Raw genomic sequence first — 23,147 nt, forward strand, 5'->3', positions numbered from 1 at the left:
GAATGGCATATTGTTGGTTAGAGGTACACCAACACTGGAGAAGGGCACACCTTACTGAATTCTCATCTGATGCACGGTAGAGGTTTTCCACCCACCATAGCGAACATATTTGCCATAAGATGGCAAGCTAATGGTTGGAGTAGGTGGTCACGTCATCGCTTTAGCTGCTTTTAAAGAAGACCTGTCAAGTAGTGTTGAGCGAGTAGGTAACTATTCGTACTCGCTATGCTGTTAGCTAGTACAGTCTGTTACTCGCGTATTCGTTACGAGTAGTGGACGCAATGTAAGTCGATGGAAAATACTCGCTAAGTAGCGAATAACCCGAAACCCATACTTTTCGTACGAGTAGCGAAGAGTACAGCTTTTGAGTTACTCGCTACTTAGCGAGCATTTCCCATTAACTTACATTGTGCCCGCTACTCGTAACAAATATGTGAATAGCGGACTAACAGCTTAGTGAGTACGAATAGTTACCTACTCACTCAACACTATTGTCAACAGGTCAACAGTGACTGGTAACATAGCTTGAAGAAAAAAAAAAACAAAAAAAAACTACATCCATGAAATTTAACCTTCCTCCACCAATTATACATATTGTCATTTATAACCAACAATGTTTTGTGTACTGAGGAAATCATCCAGCCCTTTTTTAAAAGCTGTTATAGTATCTGCCATTACTACCTCTTGTGATAGGGCATTCCGCAGTCTGACTGCTCTAACTGTAAAGAACCCTTTCCTATTTAGTTGCCGGAATCACCTTTCTTCCACCCGTGATAATAGCCCCCTGGTCCTTAGTATTCTCCTTGGAAGGAGTAAATCATGTGCCAGTCCTTTATATTGACCACACATGTATTTATACATATAAATGAGATCTCCTCAGAGACGTCTTTTTTTCAAAGCTAAACAAATCCAACTTTTCCGACCTCATCATATGAAAGGCCTTCCATCCCTTGTAATAATCTACAGTATGTAAAAGTTTGGGCACATCTGGTCAAAATTACTGTTGTTGTGAACAGTTAAGCAAGTTGAAAATGAAATTATCTATAAAAGGCATAAAGTTAGAGATGACACATTTCCTTTGTATTTTAGGCAACAAATTTTTTCTTTTTTTACAAAGAAGAAAATGGTCAAATGCAAAAGTTCGGGCACCCTTGGCGATTTGTGTGCATTTTCAGACCTTAAATAGCCTGTTAGGGTTCCACTTGTGTACCATTTTCATTAGGAAAGCTCAGGTGATGCAAATTTCACTTTAGAAAAACCCAGCCTCCTCTAACCTTGTGCTAAAATACAGCAGCCATGGATTCTTCTAAGCAGCTGCCTAGCACTCTGAAAATGGTGGAGACCCACAAAGCAGGAAAAGCTATAAGATAGCAAAAGTGCTTTCAAGTTGCCCTTTCCTCAGTTTGAAATGTAATTAAGAAATTTTAGTTAACAAGAACAGTGGAGGTCAAGATAAGGTCTAAAAGACAAAGCAATGTGAGTATGTCTGAGATCAGCTCATAAGATTGCTAGAGAGGCAAATTAGGACCCCCACTTGACTGAACAAGACCATCAGGAAGATTTAGCAGACTCTGGAGTTGTGGTACATTGTTCTACTGTTCATAGACACCTGTACAAATGTGAACAACTACAGCGTTCAGATGACTGAGCAACGCATCATCATGAAATATCCAATGTGTCACCTGAACGCTGTCGTTCCGCTGCTGGTAGAATGGCAACGTCTCCCTTCCTGCGTAAATGCAGATTACAGAGCAGCCTGCGCTGGATCCAGGTGGGTGATGGTAGAAGAGAATCACTTCTCATCTTTTACGACTCTGTGAACTTTTCAATTTGCCCAGACAACCGATATCTCAGTAAACCCTATGGCTAGCTCCTGGCTCAAAGCAGAAATGGCCTGTGTGTGGACACTGACTGACCACTACTTCGTGGAATGGGATTAGAATTTTTGCCACTTCTGTATCTGCTAAACTACATAAGCCCACAAACATACAGAGTACTGACCAAAATTAAGGAGGGCAGAGTGTATGACTTGCCTCCAAACACCGGCTGGTTAGCAATCATTACTGATGGATGATGACTTGTCATACAAACACAAAGGATTGGTGGAAAGAAAAAAAAATGCATTCCAATTTCCATCTAAATAGGTTTTTTTAATTGGACATTAAAAAAACAAAAACAAAGTGGGACTAACGACTAGGATTCAAACTTGCAGTGTTAACAGTGCTTCAGGAAGGCAGAAATGGTTATTACATCATCTCTGCTTTCTCTACTGGGAGTCTGGCTGTGTCTGACTGCCAGTTCCTCCACAATCCCATACAAGCAGCTTAATCTACATTGATGTTTCAGAACGTTAGTGCAAAGTGTGGACCACCTAGATGCTTAAAAGTCTATAAGAGGTCCTTAAAGAGGACATGTCACCAGGTCAAAAGTGTCTACATTTTATTTCTGCTGCTTTCCTGAACAACAGAGAGAGGAAAAGTTATTTTTTTAAACAATATGATTCCAGAGATATGGGCTATTATATATAATGCAAATTTTTATGGTTTTTACCAAGAGATATTGCTCACAGGGTAATAATGGAGAGCAGCCCTCGGAGAATACCAAGAACAACGCCGCTTTCATAAAGGTTATAGAATTTATGACTAAAGGCCCAGTCACACACAACGACTTACCAGCGATCCCGAAAACGAAACGACCTGGTAGGGATCGCAGGTAAGTCGCTGGGAGATCGCAGGTGAGATGTCACACAGTCAGACCTTACCAGCGATGCAGGAACAATACAGGTCGCAGTAGTGACCTGTATAACGATCTCAGCAGTCACTGTGGCCCTGTCACACAGTGTCAAACACAGCGATGTGTCCTGCCCAGCAGGACATCGCCTTTGAAGAAAATGGCCTGGACCATTCTGCAATGACCGGCGACCTCACAGCAGGGGCCTGATCGCTGGTAGATGTCACACATAACAAGATCGCTAACGGGATCGCTACTGCGTCACAGAAACCGTGACTCAGCTGCGATCCCGCTAGCGATCTCGTTATGAGTGACGGTACCTTAAATGAAAAGGCCCATATCTCTGGTAATGTATGGGGAATTTATAACAAAAACAAACAGAACGCTCAAGGGAGCAATGCGAATACAATAAGAGCAAACAATTGGCCACTTCTGACCTGGTGACAGCTCCTCTTTAAACATCAACTGCTTTTAAACAAGTCATTATTGGTTCCTGCCGGAAGGGGAGGCCAGGAGACTGGACGGAAGCACAGCGCCGAGCATGGAAGAGCAGTGCTGGTCCGAGAAGAGAATAGCAATATAGATTTTCTCATCACTTTGGGGCCCATGGTAAAGTGGAAAAAAGTATTGGACAACCCATTTAAACATATGTGCACCGCACCGCGTTTTGCACACATTTGCAAACAGAAGACGTTCAAAAGAATACCGCCAGTGTTTTTCTTGACTCTTCTCCTTTGGTGTTGGATTTGTCACTGGCGTTTTTATTTCTTAATGGGAACCTGTCAGGTTCAATATGCACCTAGAACCATGAGCAGTTCTGGGTGTATATTGCTATTCCCTGCCTAACCGTCCCTGTATCTAGTAGTATAAATAAAAGAGATCTTTAGAAAAAGTAGTTCTAAAGATCTTTTACCGTATGCTAATGAGCGAGGGGACTAGTCCCAAAGGCATTAGTTCCCTTGCCAGTCGGCTCCATTAGCATGTTAGTACGGCCCTGTGGACGTACTAACATGCTAATAAATGTGCAGTGTCACAGGATGATCTCACTCACCTCTCATCTCTTATCGCGTCCGACACTGGATTTCGGCTCAGTGCGCATGATCCCGTACTTCTTTTGAAGCCAGGACGCGTACACCCGGCTTCACAGTGCGCATGACCGAGACACCAGGATCATGCACACTGAGCCGAAATCCAGTGTCGGACGCGATGGCAGCGGAGAGGGGAGTGAGATCATTGTGTGATGCTGCGTATTCATTAGCATGATAGTACGCCCCTGTGGGCGTACTAACATGCTAATGGAGCCAAGTAGCAAGGAGAAGTAACACCCAGGGGACTAGTCCCTGCGCTCATTAGCATACAGTAAAAGATCTTTAGAAATACCTTTTCTAAAGATCTCCTTATCTATGCTAGTGAATACAGGGACGGTTAGGCAGGGATTAGCAATGTGCACCCAGAACTGCCCGTGGTTCTGGGTACATACTGCACCTGACAGGTTCCATGTAACTTGCATGTATAAAATATTGAGCAGGTTTCAATTTATAGGGACACTGGGCCTTTATTTATTCTGTTCAGGTCTTCAAACATCATGTGATGCCCCAAGATTTGGTGTATAAAACTTGTAAACAGCACCTGTTTAGTCCAAAATTATCCTTAGGGCTCCAATGACACAACAGAGGCCAAAAGCGAGTGTCCTGATCTCTGTTGGGTTAGTATACAGTACATTTCTCATTGGTATGGAAAAGCATGACAGGCTACCCTAAGATTATTCTACACTGTGGACATATAATTATGCATCATGATCAAATTATAAGAAGAGGCATAGCCAATAAGTACATATATCAACCACATGCAAAGTAAAACTACTATTCCTAAAGTCAATCATTTGCCATCCCAGTGATACATTAGTAATTACAAAAAAGTCCAAACTGTTACCCTGACCAGCTGATTGTTTCCCTACAGATGCACTGGTTATCGCCCCAACCACACGGGCAGGACCTGAAGCTTTCCCATTTCAATACTGTACATTCCCCGAGAAATGTCAGATCAGCCTCTAATCCAGGTAAAGGCCACTTACAATCTGGCGTAGAAGTCACAGATTTCTTTGTATACTTTGACATCGCTGCGTCTTCTCTGCAGGTTTGACACTGGTTTTTCATCTTCTCCCCCACTCTCCTCAGGTCCAAAATTGCTGGTAACCTCCATAGGAGGCAGTTCCCCATTCTCAGGAATGTCGGGGTGAATCCTGGACTGAACTTCCATCATTTTACTTCGATAGCTTTTCCAAAGACCAAAGTGTGTAAAGATCTCGGTTTGTGGAGGACGGCCGGACACAAGTGTTCCAGACTACTCCAAGCAGTGTCAGTGTGACTCATGGAGAGATACATTACTGTGCTGCCCACATTCCACAGCACAGATTCCTACTAAGGCTGTGCAGTAGAGAGCGCGTCACTCCTGATGGGTGGGATTCAGCTGCCATGGCTGTTGATGTTATAAATTCCAGCACATCCAGAGGGTGGAAGCCTGACCGTACCGGCATAGCTCTCAATGGTTAATGGTGCTTGTGCAGAGACATCGCAGAGCCTACAGAAACTCCAACCTTAGCTGGAGTGTAGCATCATCTCCAAAGACAACACATCAGACAACTAATTATTTTTATTCCTTCACTTGTAACCAGTCCATAACTGTCCCCCAGTTTACAATTAGTAAAAAGGAGGAGGACCAGGGTAGGAATATTTGCTGTCTGTCCACCTGTTCTCTCTGCAGCTCTAATAATAACCATCTTTATATAGCACAGACATAGTCGCAGAGCTGTAATGGATGCCCGGCACCACACTGGCCTATTATGATGGCGGCACTTAGAAACAAGTGTTTACAGGATCAATGAGAAAATATTCCAAAAGTCTAATCTGGAAAATCAATGGCTGAAAGAAAAGCGATTGGCACATTGTGGCAAAGTATCAGTGACCAGTCACCTGCTGCTGAAAAGAGAAACGCTCTAGTTAATGTTCACATTGCATTTGACATCAAATCCGCAACATCTGCATGAGTAAAGGGCCCATTGGCACCGGCGGATAATCGGGACTGAAAAAATGATTAGATGCCCATTCATTGGGTGAAAGGACTTTCAAGAGCTTCCTGAAATAGCATCATTCTTGACAGCACATCATCTTGTGCAAACCTGACACGTGCTGCAGAGAACCATGATCTTCTATGCTTGGAAATATGGTCAGCCTGTCTACACAGACTATTAAACAAGATCGGATCGGGTTACATGTAGCCGTCAGTGGTGTTTAACAGCCTCTTGTGGATGTGGTAACTGGTTAGGTCACAGATTTCATCCTACTCCATTACAGAGCACTGTATAGGTTGTAATGTGCAGGGAAAATTAGAGATGGGAGAACACAAATATTCAGGTTTGGATCATTTGTCCCGAATATTTTGTATATTCATGCATAACGAATCTAATGCAAGTGTCTGGGAATAATATTCTGGCGGACCCCCAGGAGGTCTTGCAGGGCTGTAAAAATGCTGAAAATCAACAGTAAACAAATTGTTTAAATATAAAAATAACAAAAAGAGGACAATGTCCTCCAAAAATTAAGTATTACGCACAGCAAGTTGGGCTGCAGTGTGTACATCGCCCTGGCCAAAAACTAGTACTCTAGCAGGATACAGCTAAACCCACACTAATGTGGAAGCATCACAGGTGCAGGAGAAGCAGATCACACACACTCATGTCTGTAGGTCCCTACACTAATTACATGAGGTCCAGTGACGAGGGTGTAGGCTTACGTTTTATGGCCATAAATACCAACAAAAACCTCATATTTTTTTTGTTTGTACAGGATACAGCCAGGCCCCTTTCTGTTGGGCCTTGCATTGTAGAGTGTCTGTCCGTGCGTGATACACAGTGGGGTATGGCTTGGCAGCCCGCCTGATCTACTAGAAGTATGCAAATAAGAAAGCCGCGGAGACACCATCACGTGTTTCTCAACGCTGCCAGGAAACTAGCCAGGTCTTTCACCGGGAAGGAACAACCACGGGAAGGGCAGCCTCCAGTCAAGGAGACCACCTATACCAAACATGGTATCCATCCACAGACAGCAGTTTTGGGGTATTTTCCCCTCATCAGTGTGGAGTAGGAATCTGGCTAGTGGGGGCAATGCCTAGTAAAAGACTATGAGGGGCAAATACCCCGAAACAGCTGTCTGTGGATGGATACCATGTTTGGTATAGGTGGTCTCCTTGACTGGAGGCTGCCCTTCCCGTGGTTGTTCCTTCCCGGTGAAAGACCTGGCTAGTTTCCTGGCAGCGTTGAGAAACACGTGATGGTGTCTCCGCGGCTTTCTTATTTGCATACTTCCCAGGGGGCAATGCTCTAGAATCACTGCGTTGAGAAACACGTGATGGTGTCTCCGCAGTGGATATGTTGATCTCCCTAAGGTCAACAATACTTGTTTAAGTGATCTACTAGAAGGGCATTACCTAATAGGCTGCGGGTTTGTGACTGTGCCATCTGCATGTGAACAGCGCTCTATGCAAGCCACTAGTGTGCAGTTTTATCATCTAGCATTCGCCTCCCCTCCATTCCATGGAGGTGTGTGTGTGATCTGCTTCTCCTGCACCTGTGATGCTTCCACATTAGTGTGGGTTTAGCTGTATCCTGGTAGAGTATTAGTTTTTGGCCTGGGCGATGTACACACTGCAGCCCAACTTGCTGTGAGTAATAAAAAAATTATTTAAAAGAACTGAGAGTCCTCAGTGGTTGATACCTTTTAATGGCTAACTGAAAAGATGGTAATAATAGCAGCTTTCAAGACTACGCAGGTCTCTTCTTCAGGCATGGTATAACACAATCTGAAGAGTCACATATTTATACACAACAGGACATAGAATAGTTCCATAAGGATGCGGTACATTCTGGTAGCCTCCATTTTGATACTGGTAAAATATATGTTATAAAGATATATTTTACCTGTACGAAAATCAATGGGAGAAGTGTTGAAATTGAATAGGAGGAGCACAGGGGAAGATGCCTGGATGCATCTCTGAAACACTGGTCGTTTCTGGGAAGGCCTCCCATATGATAAGAGGTCGGAAAAGTTAGATATGTTTAGCTTTGAAAAAAGACGTCTCAGAGGAGATCTCATTTATATGTATAAATACATGCGTGGTCAATATAAAGGACTGGCACATGACTTATTTCTTCCAAAAACAATACTAAGGACCAGGGGGCATTCACTGCGAGTGGAAGAAAAGTGATTCCGGCAGCTAAATAGGAAAGGGTTCTTTACAGTTAGAGCGGTCAGACTGTGGAATGCCCTACCACAAGAGGTAGTAATGGCAGATACTATAACAGCTATTAAAGAAGGGCTGGATGATTTCCTCAGTACACACAACATTGTTGGTTATAAATGACAAAATGTGTAATTGGTGGAGGAAGGCTGAACTAGATGGAACTAGGTCTTTTTTCAACATGTGTAACTATGTAATGTTATCGGAGTATTACACCACTTTAGGCCGCTTTCATACATCTTTGAAAAACCACACACATTTTGCATGAACGTGTAAAAGGTGCGTATGGCCATCCATGTGCCGTGATGTTAGCACGAGTGTTCTCCGTGTGCTATCCGTGATAATACATGGAGAACAGGAACTTTATGCTCACATGTCCCTGGAACTGTTGTCTTCCGTTCTGCGGTCACCAGCCCTGCTGACTCCCCGCTGCTGCTGCTTCCAGTACGCTGTGCCGTGCATATGCGATGAGCATAATGAGTGAGGGTCAGAAGCAAGTGACAGCAGCGGCAGAGACAGCGCTGGAGAAGGTGAGTGTAGAAATTCATTTTATTTCACAGAAACGTGGTTTTCTCCAGTACATGTCACACGGATCACATCTGTGCGGTCCGTGTGACACCCGTGCTGCCGGAGAAAAACAGATATTTCTATGTGTCGAGCACATGGACACACATATGCTTCACATGGACACACAGTGCATGTGAAGACACACACGTGCATGCAGAACTATTGATTTTAATGGGTCTATATGTGTCAGTGTCTCCGATACGTGTGAAAACAAACATCACACGTACCGGAGACATGGATATGTGAAGGGGGCCTTAACGTGTGGACCCATTTGTGATCACCAGCACAGATAAAGCACACAGCTGGAGGCTGGTTATCACAAATAGAGGCTCCACACAATGTTTTCTTTTTTTTAATTACGTGAACTAATAATAATAATAATTATTTAAAAAAAATAAAATAAAAAAACAAAAACAAAACGTGGGCACCTGCCCATTTTTGATAACCAGCACAGATAAAGCAAACAGTTGGGGACTGGTATTCTCAGGCTCCGAAGGTCCATGGTTATTGGGCCCTCCCTTGCCTAAAAATATCAGCCTGCAGCCGCCCCACAATTGGCGCATCTATTAGATGCGCCGGTTGTGAAGCTTTAGCCAGCTCATCCGATTGCCCTGGTGCGATTGAGATTAGCTGTGATTTGCAAATATCACAGCTGCCATTAAGCCCTGGGTTGGTAATGAAGACGTATCTATGAGCCCCTCATCTCCCCCCCAGCCATTACCAAGCCTGTAAATAAAAACAAACCACAAAAATCCTTTATTTTAAATAATTAAAAACAAAAAAAAACAAAAAAACAAAAAAAAAAAACACACTTTCTTTTACCAATTCATTACCCCAAAACCTTCCCTAACGTAATCTACACGACGTCCCCAATGCTACATCTGGAGACCATTGTGAGCGGTGACATTAGAACACTAGACCGCTTGCCGCAGCCTCCAGGACACACAGAGCAGCGTGGCAGCTGCCAGAAGAAACCTCAGTGCTGGACTGTCTGACTGTATGTATGTCACAGTGGCAGTGCAGTCCAACAGTCCAGCACGGTGTTCCCCTGAGGTTACTTCTGGTGGTTTGCAGGACACCCTCTGTGTGAGCCACCAGTGATTACCTTAGGTGAACTCCGTGCCAGACTGGGTGTCGCGGCAGCAGCGCAGTCCAACATCTAGTTCACCTGAAGTCACAGCTGGCGGCTCACACAGAGGGTACTGTGAGAACTACCAGAAGTGACTTCAGGCGAAATCAGTGCTGGACTGTGTGTCATGGTGGCAGTCCAGTCCGACACATTTACCTGGGAACTGCTGCAGCTTTATATGGCTCTTTTAAGGTTTCCAGTCCTCACAGCTACTGGACTGTCGGACTGCTGTGCTGTTGTGTCCTGCAATTAGACAGTCCCGTGGGAACACAGCTGTGAACTCCAGGGACCTGACTGACGTCACTGCTTCTCACAGCCAGGTTCCCCACTGCCCTCAGTGTGTCCCGGGAGCTGCAGTAATCGGTCGCATTTTCCATCACTGCAGCTTCTGGATGTGGCAGAACTGGAATAGTCGTGGGATGTTGTGTGGATTACGCTGGGCCTGTGGTGGGTGCTTTTGGGGTTAATAAATTGGTGAAAGTGTGTGTGTGTTTTTTTAATTATTATTGAAAATAAAGCATTTTTGTGAGTATGTGTTTTTTTTCCCTTACAGGGTTGGCAAAGGAGGGGGTGTTCTCAGACACCTCTCCATTACCAACCCAGGGCTTGATGGCAGGCTCACAGCTGACATTAAATCCATACATTAGCCCAATTGACACTGCATCAAGGCAATCGGGATGAGCTGGGTAAAGCACCACAATTGGCTCATCTAATGGATGTGCCAATTAGGGGGCGGCTGCGGGCTGCTATTTTTAAGCTCGAGAGGGCCAAATAACCATGGACCTTCACAGCCTGAGAATACCAGTCCCTAGCTGTCTGCTTTATCTGCGCTGGTTGTCAAAAATGAGAGGGAGCCAATGTTGTTCTTTTATTTTTTATTTAAATACAGCCAAGATAAAGCACACAGCTGGGCACTGCAGCCCACAGTTGCCAACATTACCTGTGCTGGTTATCACAAATAGCTGGAAGGCCGCATGTCTTTTTTTTTTTTTACAACTGTGCCTGCCAATCACAGTAATGTCAGTAGCAAAGATGGCTACAACATTAATGCGATTGGCAGCAATCCCCGTAGGTTTAGTGGCTGAAAATCAGGCGCCAAAAATGCAGTGAAACTCACAAGGTGAATATCAAAATACTCGGCGAGTAACGAATATCCGAATACCTTAATATGCGAGAGAGTATGGAAAAGTGCAGAATATATGCCCTCATCACTAGTAAATATCCACACAGGGATAAATGGATCTAATAATCCTCGGCGCACATCTGCATACAGATGTTTCCACTACACGTGGATGGTTTGAAAACCCTATTCACTTGTATCGCAATGCAGATTGCTGTGGGTTTATGGAGCTGAATTCAAAACATAAAATCTGCAGCAGATCCTGATCATGCGCACACTGCCTAACCTTTAATGGGAACCTGTCAGAATCTAACTGCCCTTAACCGCTAATTTGGTTCTAGTGAGCTTACCAGGGTTAACAGATGTGGCCAGTTCTAATGGTGTTATTACTATATGACATGTAGAAGGAAAACAGAAGCGGTGATGAATGGTCTCCTAAACTGACAGCCTCCACTGGAAATCCTCTTACATGCCTGACATCCTTATAGGGCCAGATTCTGTTTCACAGCCAGACTCTCTGGCATTGGGCTGCAAGGCTTATTTTAGAGATGACTGTACACATGGTTCACTTCCAGACCCGACCTTTATAGAAAATGGGGGATTGGAGAGTTAAGTGGGAACTGCTTTTCTGAGAGGTATAGAAATATGGTTTACTATATGGAAATCTGACCATAGTCAAAAGTTAACATGGCAATAAAGTGATCAATGGTGTACAGCTAATAGCGCTGGAGAGTTGGGGGATAGTCAATCCCAAAACACACTAGTCGCACAACCAGGCATCTCAATTTCAAGGGTATCAGTAGCCTTAAGGCCCAGTCACACACAACGACTTAGCAGCGATCCCAACAATGATACGTCCTAATAAGGATCGCTGGTAAGTCGCTGGTGAGATGTCACACAGTCAGGCCTTACCAACGACACAGTAACGACCTGTATAAAGATCTCGGCGATGTGTCCTGCCCAACAGGACATCACCTTTGAAGAGATTGGTCCGAACCATTCTGCAACGACTAGCGATCTCACAGCAGGGGCCTGATCGCTGATAGATGTCACACAACGAGATCGCTGGCGAGATCGCTGCTACGTCACAGAAACCGTGACTCAGCTGCGACCTTGTTTGCGATCTGGTTGTGTGACGGGGCCTTTAGTATGCAGATACAGTTAATTACAATGGTGGAGTAGGGAGCCATCGTCTCCCTGTTTAGTCTCAGTAAAGCAGGCATGATTTCATCCCTAGATCACACCTACAGTAGTCCACAAAGCCTCAGCTTTTGCTTTGGCACCAACCCAAGAAGCATAGAGTACTTGGGCTAGGAGAGCTTTTTGCTATTATTCTTTTCACTGTCAGTACTTGTGAGGGTCATCATATGTGGGGTCCAATGAAGACAACACACTGGGTAAGGGGTTGTGGAGGACTCCTACTGTCCGTGTGGCGTGTACTGTGGTGGCAAATTGTGAGGTGAAATGAATTGTGGTGGTACCATACAGTGTGTATGGCATTGTAGCAGGGGAGAACACTAAGGGGCTTCAGTATAGGCACAATTACGTAACACAATATAGGTCGCTCTCCCGATCTTTAAAGTCGGGAGGTATACCCTTCTGTGACTGTGCCGTGACCCATCAAATATGTAATGTAGGAGGGCAAGCAAATAAATTATTTTTGTATCGGCGCTATGATTTCTATTTACACCCCTGCAGATGATCAGAAGTTTTCAGACAACAAATGTAACAACTGATCGTAACTAGAAAAGCTGCAAGAGTTAAAAATAATTGCTGGAATTCTACAGATACTGGAATCTCCTTTTTGCAAAAGTGAAAATATGCAGCTACAGTTGTACAGGGCTTTTAATAACCAGAGGGTAAAGCGTCAGTTAGCATGTTCAATCCAGAAAAGAAGAACATTTACCGAGAAGTCACATCAAAAGGGTTCTAAATATAAAGGGGAAGGAGTCCAGAGCCAGACAACCGGTGTCGTGTTGGGTTGCTCTACCTGCACGATTTAGATGGCAGCAGTGTTGGTAGCCACGAAATGCCGACTCACCAGTGTGCAATATATGGCAGGTACGGCCCGCCAGAGTGCAATATACGATACATACAGCCCGCCAGTGTGCAATATGCGATACATACAGCCCGCCAGTGTGCAATATACGATACATACAGCCCGCCAGTGTGCAATATACGATACATACAGCCTGCCAGTGTGCAATATACGATACATACAGCCCGCCAGTGTGCAATATAAGTCAGGTACAGCCAGACAGTGAGCAATATACGGTAGATGTGGCCTGCTAGTGAGCAATATACAGTAGGTACGGCCCGCCAGTGAGCAATATACGGTAGTCGGCCCGCCAGTGTGCAATATAAGGCAGGTACAGCCCGCCAGTGAGGGATATACGGTAGGTACGGCCCGCCAGTGAGCAATATTCGGTAGGTATGGCCCGCCAGTGTGCAATATACGGTAGGTATGGTCCGCCAGTGAGCAATATACAGTAGATATGGCCTGCCAGTGTGCAATATAAGGTAGGCATGGCCGCCCATGTGTAATATAAAGGTAGGTATGGACCATCAGTTTAGTCAACAAAAGAGTAGTACTTTTATTCTTTTCTAAATGAGGATTTCCTCATTAATCTAGGACAATTACCATTATAAACAAATTATAATTAGGCTGGATTCACCAGGGTTGTGGAGTTGGAATCATGGAGTCGGTGCCCATTTTGGTGGAGTCAAAGTCAGTATAAAATGAACCGACTCAGACTCCTAAAATATATAATAAATGGGGTACAGTAGTTCAATGCAGAATTTGCTGAATATTTTTTCAGAAGAAATTGGGAAAGTTCTGAAATGTCCTATAAATGGCTGTTCTCTTCCTGATCAAAGAATCCAGGCTTTTAGTTGAGATGAATCTGTGCTGCACTTCATGTACATGATATAAGTAGTGAAGCTCGACCTCTATAGATAGGGGTAAGAACACACTGGGAAGGAAGGAACATCTGCACTCCGCTCAGGACTGCTAGATCAGGTTCTTGATATTGTAACTGACAACGCTTCAAACAGAAGTACAACTAAACTGTTGATTGAAAATAATGAATGTGAACAGCAGCTAGAAGAAAACTTCAGAGTCAGTGTGTTTGAGATGGAGCTACAGTCCTGTTCCTGTTAGGCTACTTTCACACATCAGTTTTTTTGGCATCAGGCACAATGCGGCGTGTGCCTGATGCAACAAATCCGGCGCAGAATATGCAAAAACAGATGCGCCTGATCCTTTTTTTTTACGGATCTGGTACACCTGATCCATCAAAAACTGATCCGGCGCATCAGTTTTTGCATCTGTTTTGTCCGTTTTTTTGCAATACATTGACACATGCTCAGTTTAAAAAAACTGATCTGCCAGCAGCATCCGCTTTTTTGCTGCATTACGCCGGATCCGTCATCCATAGGCTTCCATTGTAAATCATGCCGGATCTGGCGTGATGCAGTTTTTTGTCAGAGACAAAAAAAATGTTACAAGAGACATTCCATCCGGCCGCCGCATTAGGCTGCTTTCACACATCCGGCTTGAGCTCTGCGGCTCAATCCGGCTGTGAAGCCTATGCAACGGATGCGGTGAAAACACCGCATCCTTTGCATAAGTTTTTTACATGCGGCCGGTCCGGTTTTTGCCGCTTGCGGCATGCTACTGAGCATGCGCAGTGGAAAAAACCGCATGCGGCGGCCGGATGCGGTTTTTGCCGCATCGCGCCGCATCCGGCATCCATAGGGATGCATTGGGAAAAGCGCCGCATTGGCCGGATGCGGCGCGATGCGTTTTTTTTTGCCGGAGCAAAAAACGTGCCAGGGAGCGTTTGATCCGGCCGCGGCATCGGCTAAATCTGCCGCATGCGGCAAAAACCGGACCGAACGCAAGCCCATGCGGCACAATGCGGCACTAATTAAAGTCTATGCAGGAAAAACGCAACCGGCAGCAAAAAAAAACGGTTGCGGTTTTCCTGCAAAGTGCCGGATTGTGCCGCATTGCAAAAGCCGGATGTGTGAAAGCAGCCTTACCAAATAACGACGTCTCCGTAAAAAGCCGGATGCAACGCAATGCCATCAGGCACAAACCGGCGCTAATACAAATAAATGGGGATCAAACTGATCCAGCGCCGGATCAGTTTTATCTGTTTTTTTCCGGATTGTGCCTGATGGAAAAAAACTGATGTGTGAAAGTAGCCGGAACAAACAGATATTTGTACAGAACAGCAAATTGATACTTTAGAAATAGCTGATCTTCTTGAAGCGGCTTCACATTTCTCTGCTATTTATCATATGTGCTGTGTTGTGCACACGCTGCTGCCAGCAAGAAGAAATAATCTGCAAGAAGGCACGTGCTGGAAGTCTGATTTGGATGGTGAGGAAATTGGTTATTGCTGCCAGAACCCCTAAAATTGATTCCATCTTGAAGAGACATGCTGGAAAAGGGGCAATTGTCCATCAAGCCGCTCAGTGGGGCAGCGCTTATTTAATGATCGAGCAATTTCTTGAGCTGAAACCGTTTCTTGTAGACATGGCTAACCCTTAGGTAACACTAAATGAAGGTCAATGGACACAGGTGGCTGAATTGAAGGAATTGCTTCATCACCCATTTACAGTCACAGGGACTTTCGTTCCCCAAATAGTGTGACTACTTAGCAGGTTATCATGCCCCTGTTGGTTTGAGAACATGTTTTACAATGCCCAGCATCATCTGCATCTCAACAGAAAGCCAGGCATGCGCGTGGCTTTGTACCTCAGCATTGAGCGTCTCTGATGCTGGGGTCATTTTTGGTCATGCTCACTAGTCCTCTCTGAAGCCGGGACACATACGCCAGCCTCCAGAGTAGTGCGCATGACTGGAAATGCGGTGACTTCTGATCATGTGCAGTGAGCCTCTTTGAAGCCCGGGTGCATACACCTGACGTCAGTGACGGCTTTGTAAAGAGATGCCCTGGGATTCACAACACATTTTACTCCTTGCTCACCACTCCATTAAGGGCCTGCATCTGAATTGTAGAAAACTGGTGTTTGGACATTCCCCTTGTTCAGCCAAATGAGGCATTTGGGGTTTAAAATATGATTTCCTGGGACTACATGTTATGTCCTCCTCATCTGCAGTCTCTATTTTAAGCTGGAATCAACAGCATGATGGTTTGATTATGCTTTGGTGACTGAGAAACTGATGGACACTGCCAAAAGAAGGACTAAATGGAGTGCAGAGCTTTAGATTTTATACTCCATTTGCCTCATTCGAGTGAGTGTCTACATTAGGAGAGTTAGGCTATGTGCCCACGGGAGCTCGCACCTGTGGATATATCCACAGGTACGTCCGCAGGTTTCCCGCAGCTGCTCCCCGGAATACGCAACAATACATAGCTGCGGGATTCCAGCGGTATAGCTGTAGTAAACCTGCGGACATTCATGCGAATTACCTGCGGACGTCCCGTCCTCCATCTCCATAGCGGAGGGCCGGGATTTCCACAGGTGTTTCCACAGGAATAATGGACATGCAGTTACGTGCGGCTGCGGGAAATCCGCAGCATGTTCCATAGCTGCACATACCGCAGCATGGACACAGACACTCTCCCACTCTGTCCCATAGGATAACATGGGGAGTGTCTGTGCTTGCTAAAACCCACGGATTTATCTAGAAAATCCAAATAAATCCGCAGGTTTTCCGCGGCAAAATCTGTGGATACAGAGTCCCGTGGGCACATAGCCTTATGCGGGCGTCACACGAGACGATCTATCGATAGGTCGTCGGGAGTCACGGTTTTCATGACGCACGTCCGGCATCGTTTACCACGTCGTCCCGTGTGACACCTACGAGCGACGCAGAACGTTTGCAAATCGTGTATCGTTGACACAGTTTATTTTTAAAAAGTCGTTTATTTTTCTTTGCGCCGGTTGTTCATCGTACCCGGAGGGGTAGCACACATCACTCCGTGTGACACCCCGGGAACAATGAACACAGCTTACCTGCGTCCCGCAGCTCCCGCCGGCAATGCGGAAGGAAGGAGGTGGGCAGGATGTTTACGTCCCGCTCATCTCCGCCCCTCCGCTTCTATTGGCCGGCTGCCGTGTGACGCCGCTGTGACGTCAAACGTCCCACACCCTTCAGGAAGTGGATGTTCGCAGCCCACAGCGACGTTGCTCAGCAGGTAAGTACGTGTGACGGCGGTTTAACGACTTTGTGAGCCACGGGCAACTAATTGCCCGTGACGCGTAAACGACGGGGCGGGTACGATCACTCGTGCGATCGCATGATAGATCATCCCGTGTAATGCCCGCATTAGAGTTTCTGCTAAGCACAGAGTTGTGTACTGATTATGGTGGAGAATATGGAGTGACCCCAGCCTTAAACCTCCTATACACTTTAAATAGCTTTTCAGCCGGCAGCTATTTTCACTGTCTCTCGCTCTCCTCTGACCTCGGAGATGACCACTGCGAGGCATTTTTTTGGCAGCTATCTCTAAGGCTAAATTAATTCATCTGATTTTCATCCAGGAAAAAACTGACTATTTTTCACTTGTATTATCTTGTGTATGCAATCAGTTTTTATACATTAGCAGTTAAAAGGAATCTGTCAGCAGGTTTTTGAAATGTAATTTGACAGCACTGTGAGGTAGGGACAGAGACCCTTATTCCAGAGACGTATCACTTAGATTACTGGGTACCGCAGATATAATGGGGTCACAGTTTTCTCTGCTGCAGATCTATCAGAGCTCAGTTGTTGAGCTGTGTATAACTGCAGCACAACTTTGTGTATATTGTATAATGACAGAGAGCTGCTAAGTGGTGGGGGCCTGGTTGGACTAGGAGGCTCAAGGATAGTAGTCCTGTAATGATAATCTGCTGATGAAACATATTGAATTGAAATAACAAAACACAGCCCAGTAAGTGACACATTGTGAAAATCAGGGTCTCTGATCCTACATCATGCTGCTCTCATTATGTAGCAAAAACCTGCTGTAATAAACTTTTTCAAAAACAAATACTTTCCTATTTCCTATCTAAATAATGGCAATGTACCCATAAAAGATGCTGTGTAACGGATTCATATGTGATCTGTTTTTTTTTTTTTTTTTGGGGGGGGGGGGTGGGGGGCACGCATAGACTTGAAGAGAAGAGTCTCATCTGCAATAATGACGAGAATAGTGCATGCTGTGATTTATTTTGCACTGGCACTTGATCCATATGAAAAATCTGTCGTCTCAACAGCCTAATAGAATCACATTGGTCCATGTGCTGTCCATGAGGGTATTTTTTTTTTTTTTTTTTTTTTACACAAAAAGCACTTGCACCAAGACTACAGTTGTGTGAACACACGCTTAAGCCCCCGTCACATTTAGCGACTTACCAGCGATCCCAAAAACGATGCGACCTGATAGGGATCGCAGGTAAGTCGCTGGGAGGTCGCAGGTGAGATGTCACACAGTCAGATCTTACCAACGCCTCAGTAACGATATAGGTCGCAGTAGTGACCTGTATAATGATCTCTGCTGTCACTGGGACCCTGTCACACAGTGTCAAACACAGCGATGCGTCCTGCCCAGGAGGACATCGCCTTTGAAGAAAATAAACCAGAACAGTGTGTAACGATCAGCGATCTCACAGCAGGGGCCTGATCGCTGCTTAGTGTCACAGATCACGAGATCGCTGGTGAGACCCCTTTTAAAAAGAAAAACAAAACCTGTGACTCAGCAGCGATCTCGCTATGTGAGAAATGCCAAGGGAACAAGAGGATCGTCAGTCTGAAACTGGACATGCTGGATCCTTATCTCCCATGATGAGTCTGTTCAGGGGAGGGGGCCTTAAAGGCATTGTTCAGCCTTTATGCAGTCTGTTGGGGTGGGGGCCTAATTTCTTGAAAAACAGGATTCATAGAAAAGCCTCCAATAGAACCATAGCGTACAATGACAAATTGAGTTACAATGGACTTTCTGGCAGTTTCAATCTTTCTAGTTGGACAGAAGGAATTCAGTGGAACCCCCAGACCCATTGTATACTACAGTGTGAACAGCCCCCCCCCCCAAACAAACTTGTTTTCATCAGTGGGCTACATCTTTTTCACCCACTTTTGATCCATTTGACCATTTTTACCATCTGTGTCACTGAAAACAGTCAGTGAAAAGCAAATGTGCAACTTCAACAACATTTGTGTGCTGTCCGTTTTTTCCACTGACCTATGTTTGTTCCCTAAACCAAATAAGAACATATCCCCATTTTTAATCATTTTATTAGTGTGTTATTGGTGAAAAAGACTGACAGTGGAAAAATGTGTAAATAAATCATTTAAGTGAGTCCACTCACTACAACCAAAGCATGGCAGCTGCAATATATGGCCTTAACCTAAGGGATTATCCACAGCAAAATATGGAAAATCTGCTATGTATAATGTGTGGTCAGGAAAATTGGCTGCATCGAATATATGCGGAAACCAAAGAAAACCCACGTAAACACGGGGAGAACATGACAGCATCTGCAAGGAGTTTATCTTGGTGGTACTGGAACCACAGAACCCAGCAACACTGAGCCACCATATGAGGAATAAAGTTACCACTGAGCCACCGGGCTGCCCTGTATGCTAGTGGCTGCCCTGTATGCTAGTGGCTGCCCTGTATGCTAGTGGCTGCCCTGTATGCTAGTGGCTGCCCTGAATGCTAGTGGCTGCCCTGAATGCTAGTGGCTGCCCTGTATGCTAGTGGCTGCCCTGTGCGCTAGTGGCTGCCCTGTGCGCTAGTGGCTGCCCTGTATGCTAGTGGCTGCCCTGTGCGCTAGTGGCTGCCCTGTATGCTAGTGGCTGCCCTGTGCGCTAGTGGCTGCCCTGTATGCTAGTGGCTGCCCTGTATGCTAGTGGCTGCCCTGTATGCTAGTGGCTGCCCTGTGCGCTAGTGGCTGCCCTGTATGCTAGTGGCTGCCCTGTATGCTAGTGGCTGCCCTGTTGAAGCTTGGGCTTGATCCTGAACATTGCCTCTCTATTTAGCCCATTATATAATGCAACATAAACTCAAAATGTTTTGATAATTTACATTAGAACAATACGCTAAAAAAAAAAATAATCCATGAACGCTGCCAGTCACTGACTACATGTCATGGAAAAAATAGCTGAAGTGCTGTAGGGCATGGCGTGTGGAGGAGGAGGAGACTGCGTGCTTCACATACTCACCCTGGGGCTACAAATAAAGGACACAATCTGCTCAGCCCCTGCAGGACGGGTAACATTCACACACAGCGTCTCATCCCGTGCGTGTCTGGATGGCTTTGTACCTGGAGATGGTATAGATGGGGTGTGCTACACCGCAGGTAGGCATGAGGACACAGAATTACTATTACTATGCTTTGTAGTATTAATGGTAACATTACTGTAATTCCTTCACACAAGTTACTTTATAGGCTGGACGGCCACAAAGATTTCAACACACAAATCAGACAACACGACTATCCACCATTATCTGAGCAGGACAACATACCACTGTGCTGAAGCCTCCCCCCAAAAACGCCAAATTACATCTTATACATTTTACGTATCAGAACAAGAAAAAATTTACATAAATCATATAAATGTTAAATACTGTGTTCCTGCACTGGAACATGTGAGGGTTTGGAGACTAATATGACTAAAGCAGGTTGTACTGGCAAATTTCATAGCCGAGGACCACACTCACTGAGATACCTTACCACAGGACACATGGACAGGATCTGCTTGTGTCCCAAGCCACCCCAGATATCAACAGAATGGGGGTAATCTTGCAATTAAAAAAGGGAATCTGTCAGCAGGTTCTCGCTATCCCATCTGAGAGCGGCATGATGTAGGGAAAGAGACCCTGAATCAACAATGTATCACTTAGATTACTGGGTGCAGCCATGCTGACACAATCAGAGTTTAGATTTAGCCATGTGGCAGTGATGAGAGCTGTCTCACCCACACCAGGCTCTCTATAGAGAGCAAAGAAACAGATCGGACCTTGACAAGACAGGCATCCCTGAACTCTCTGTGTTAACCCCAACAGCATGCTGGCTTCAGCTTACATAGCAAAAACCTGTTGACCGATTCCCTTTAATAAACTGTGCACATAATCACTTTCAGCCCCCTCTGTATAACTAACTCACAAGTCTTGTTTGGTTTACCCATTGTAACCAGGCAGTTGGTACCATCACTGCAACTCACTTTAGCCTGCTGCTAACCGTACCTCATGCTTTACACTGCAGCTCAACCTGTTCTTTGTACTCAAGCTTCCAGGTATGTTTTTTAATAGACACATGGGCCACTGTGAACAGATTAAAACAGTGATTAGGACCTACAAGCAGATAAACCAGCAGTGAGAGGAGCTTTTATACTGTGTCCTGAGCCTGAGGATCCATTATTGACATTAATAAAAGAAATTGAATGAACCCAGACACCTGCATAAAACATCCCCGCATGTGAAAGATGAATCACGGACACAACCTACGCAATATCCTGTTCCTCATCCAGATTTACATATCATAAGGCTAATAAAAAAGAAGAGCTCAAACTGTCCCAGTACAGCTCTGCTCACCCCGGCATTATGGGCAGCCTTCCTACAAGATCCCGGGGGGTCCATTCCAGCTTATTCTATTTACTTATAACTAGTCGGCCAGGTTTTTACACTATGTAAGATCTGTACACATATCATCATCAGGATACTTTAAAATTACTTCCAGTCGTACACCTCATATGCAAAGGCTTAGACCTATGCCACCATAAAGACATATAAATTGTATGTCCTCCATTACATCCCATTGTAAAAAATAAAATATATAGGGCTGGGCAAGTAATCAAATTCACCCGCTCCTCAGCATGATTCTACTTTTACCAAGAATTGTGAAATCAATATTAACTAAGGTGGGCCATTATTGGTGCCCAGCAGAGGGGCAGCAGCGTACAAAAAGAGGTCTGGGCACAGAACAGGGCTGCGGAGGGGAATATAGCGAGAAACATGATGCAGAAGGCTTGTCAGAAAGAGACGGTGCAGGGATGATGCGTCTACTTGTGAATCAATCCCTGAATCAAAGGAGAGCAGGACTCTGTATGATAGTGGTCATTATCGACAGGCTAAAGGCCCAGTCACACTAAACAACTTACCAGCGATGCCAACAACGATACAACCTGATAAGGATCGCTAGTGAGATGTCACACTAAGCGACGCTCCAGCGATCCCACCAGCAAGTTGACCTGGCAGGGATCGCTGGAGCGTCGCTACACGGGTTGCTGGCGAGCTGTCACACAGGCAGATCTCACCAGCAACCAGTGACCACAGCCCCCAGCCAGCAGCGACGCGTGGAAGCGATGCTGCGCTTGGTAAATAAGGTAAATATCGGGTAACCAACGCAGGGAGCCTGCACACTGCTTAGCGCTGGCTCCCTGCACACCTAGCCACAGTACACATCGGGTTAATTACCATTAATGTGTACTCTGCTACGTGTGCAGACAGCAGGAGCCGGCTTCTGCGGACACTGGTAACCACGGTAAACATGAAGTAACCAAGAAGCCCTTCCCTTTATTACCCGTTATTTACCTTCGTTACCAGCGTCCACTGCTCTCATGCTGCCAGTGCCGGCTCCCTGCTCCCTGCACTCCTAGCCACAGTACACATCGGGTTAATTACCCGATGTGTACTCCAGCTACTTGTGCAGGGAGCCGGCTTCTGCGGACGATGGTAACGAAGGTAAATATCGGGTAACCAAGGGAAGGGCTTCTTGGTTACCCGATGTTTACCATGGTTACCAGCAGCCGATGAAGCCGGCTCCTGCTGCCTGCACATTCAGTTGTTGCTCTCGCTGTCACACACAGCGATGTGTGCTTCACAGCGGGAGATCAACAAATAAAAAAATGGCCCAGGACATTTAGCAACAACCAGCGACCTCACAGCAGGGGCCAGGTTGTTGCTGGATGTGACACACAGCAACATCGCTAGCAAGATCGCTGCTACGTCACAAAGGTTGTTCCTTAGCAGCGATGTTGCTAGCGATGTTGCTTAGTGTGACGTGGCCTTAAGGCTATGTGCCAGTTATTGCAGCAGCTTGATCTTTCATGCAGTTTGGGTTGAATGTCAGTGCAAGTTTATGTGCCTCAGCTGGATCTGAGCTGTATGAAAGTTCAAGCTGCTGCAATAAACCTAATAATTCCCTGAACCTCATCAAAACAACTGACAATACAGAATCCTGAACCTGGAATCACATATTAAATACAGCATAATATGTGACTGGTAAAAGGATTTGTGTTCTGAAGTCACAGTACAATATAGATCATCAAACAGAACATCTGATGTT

General features: G+C 45.3%; 1 protein-coding gene across 6 annotated transcripts in view; it reads right to left on the reverse strand.

Annotated features, from left to right (window-relative positions):
* Nucleotides 1-23,147, reverse strand: part of LIMS1 (LIM zinc finger domain containing 1) — a 107,490-nt gene that overhangs the window by 29,106 nt on the left and 55,237 nt on the right. The window contains exon 1 of one of the 6 annotated variants that reach the window (XM_075336445.1): nt 4,805-5,117. The exons of 4 other annotated variants lie outside the window; for them this stretch is intronic. In XM_075336445.1, the coding sequence (XP_075192560.1) occupies nt 4,805-4,992 (188 nt within the window). In that variant the 5' untranslated portion in view covers nt 4,993-5,117. Of the gene's footprint in view, nt 1-4,804; nt 5,122-23,147 lie in introns of those variants that run through there. One more of the 6 variants, XM_075336444.1, reaches the window with a different exon arrangement.

This window comes from Anomaloglossus baeobatrachus, chromosome 2 (assembly GCF_048569485.1).
Source record: "Anomaloglossus baeobatrachus isolate aAnoBae1 chromosome 2, aAnoBae1.hap1, whole genome shotgun sequence".
NCBI classification, from domain to species: Eukaryota; Metazoa; Chordata; class Amphibia; order Anura; family Aromobatidae; genus Anomaloglossus; species Anomaloglossus baeobatrachus.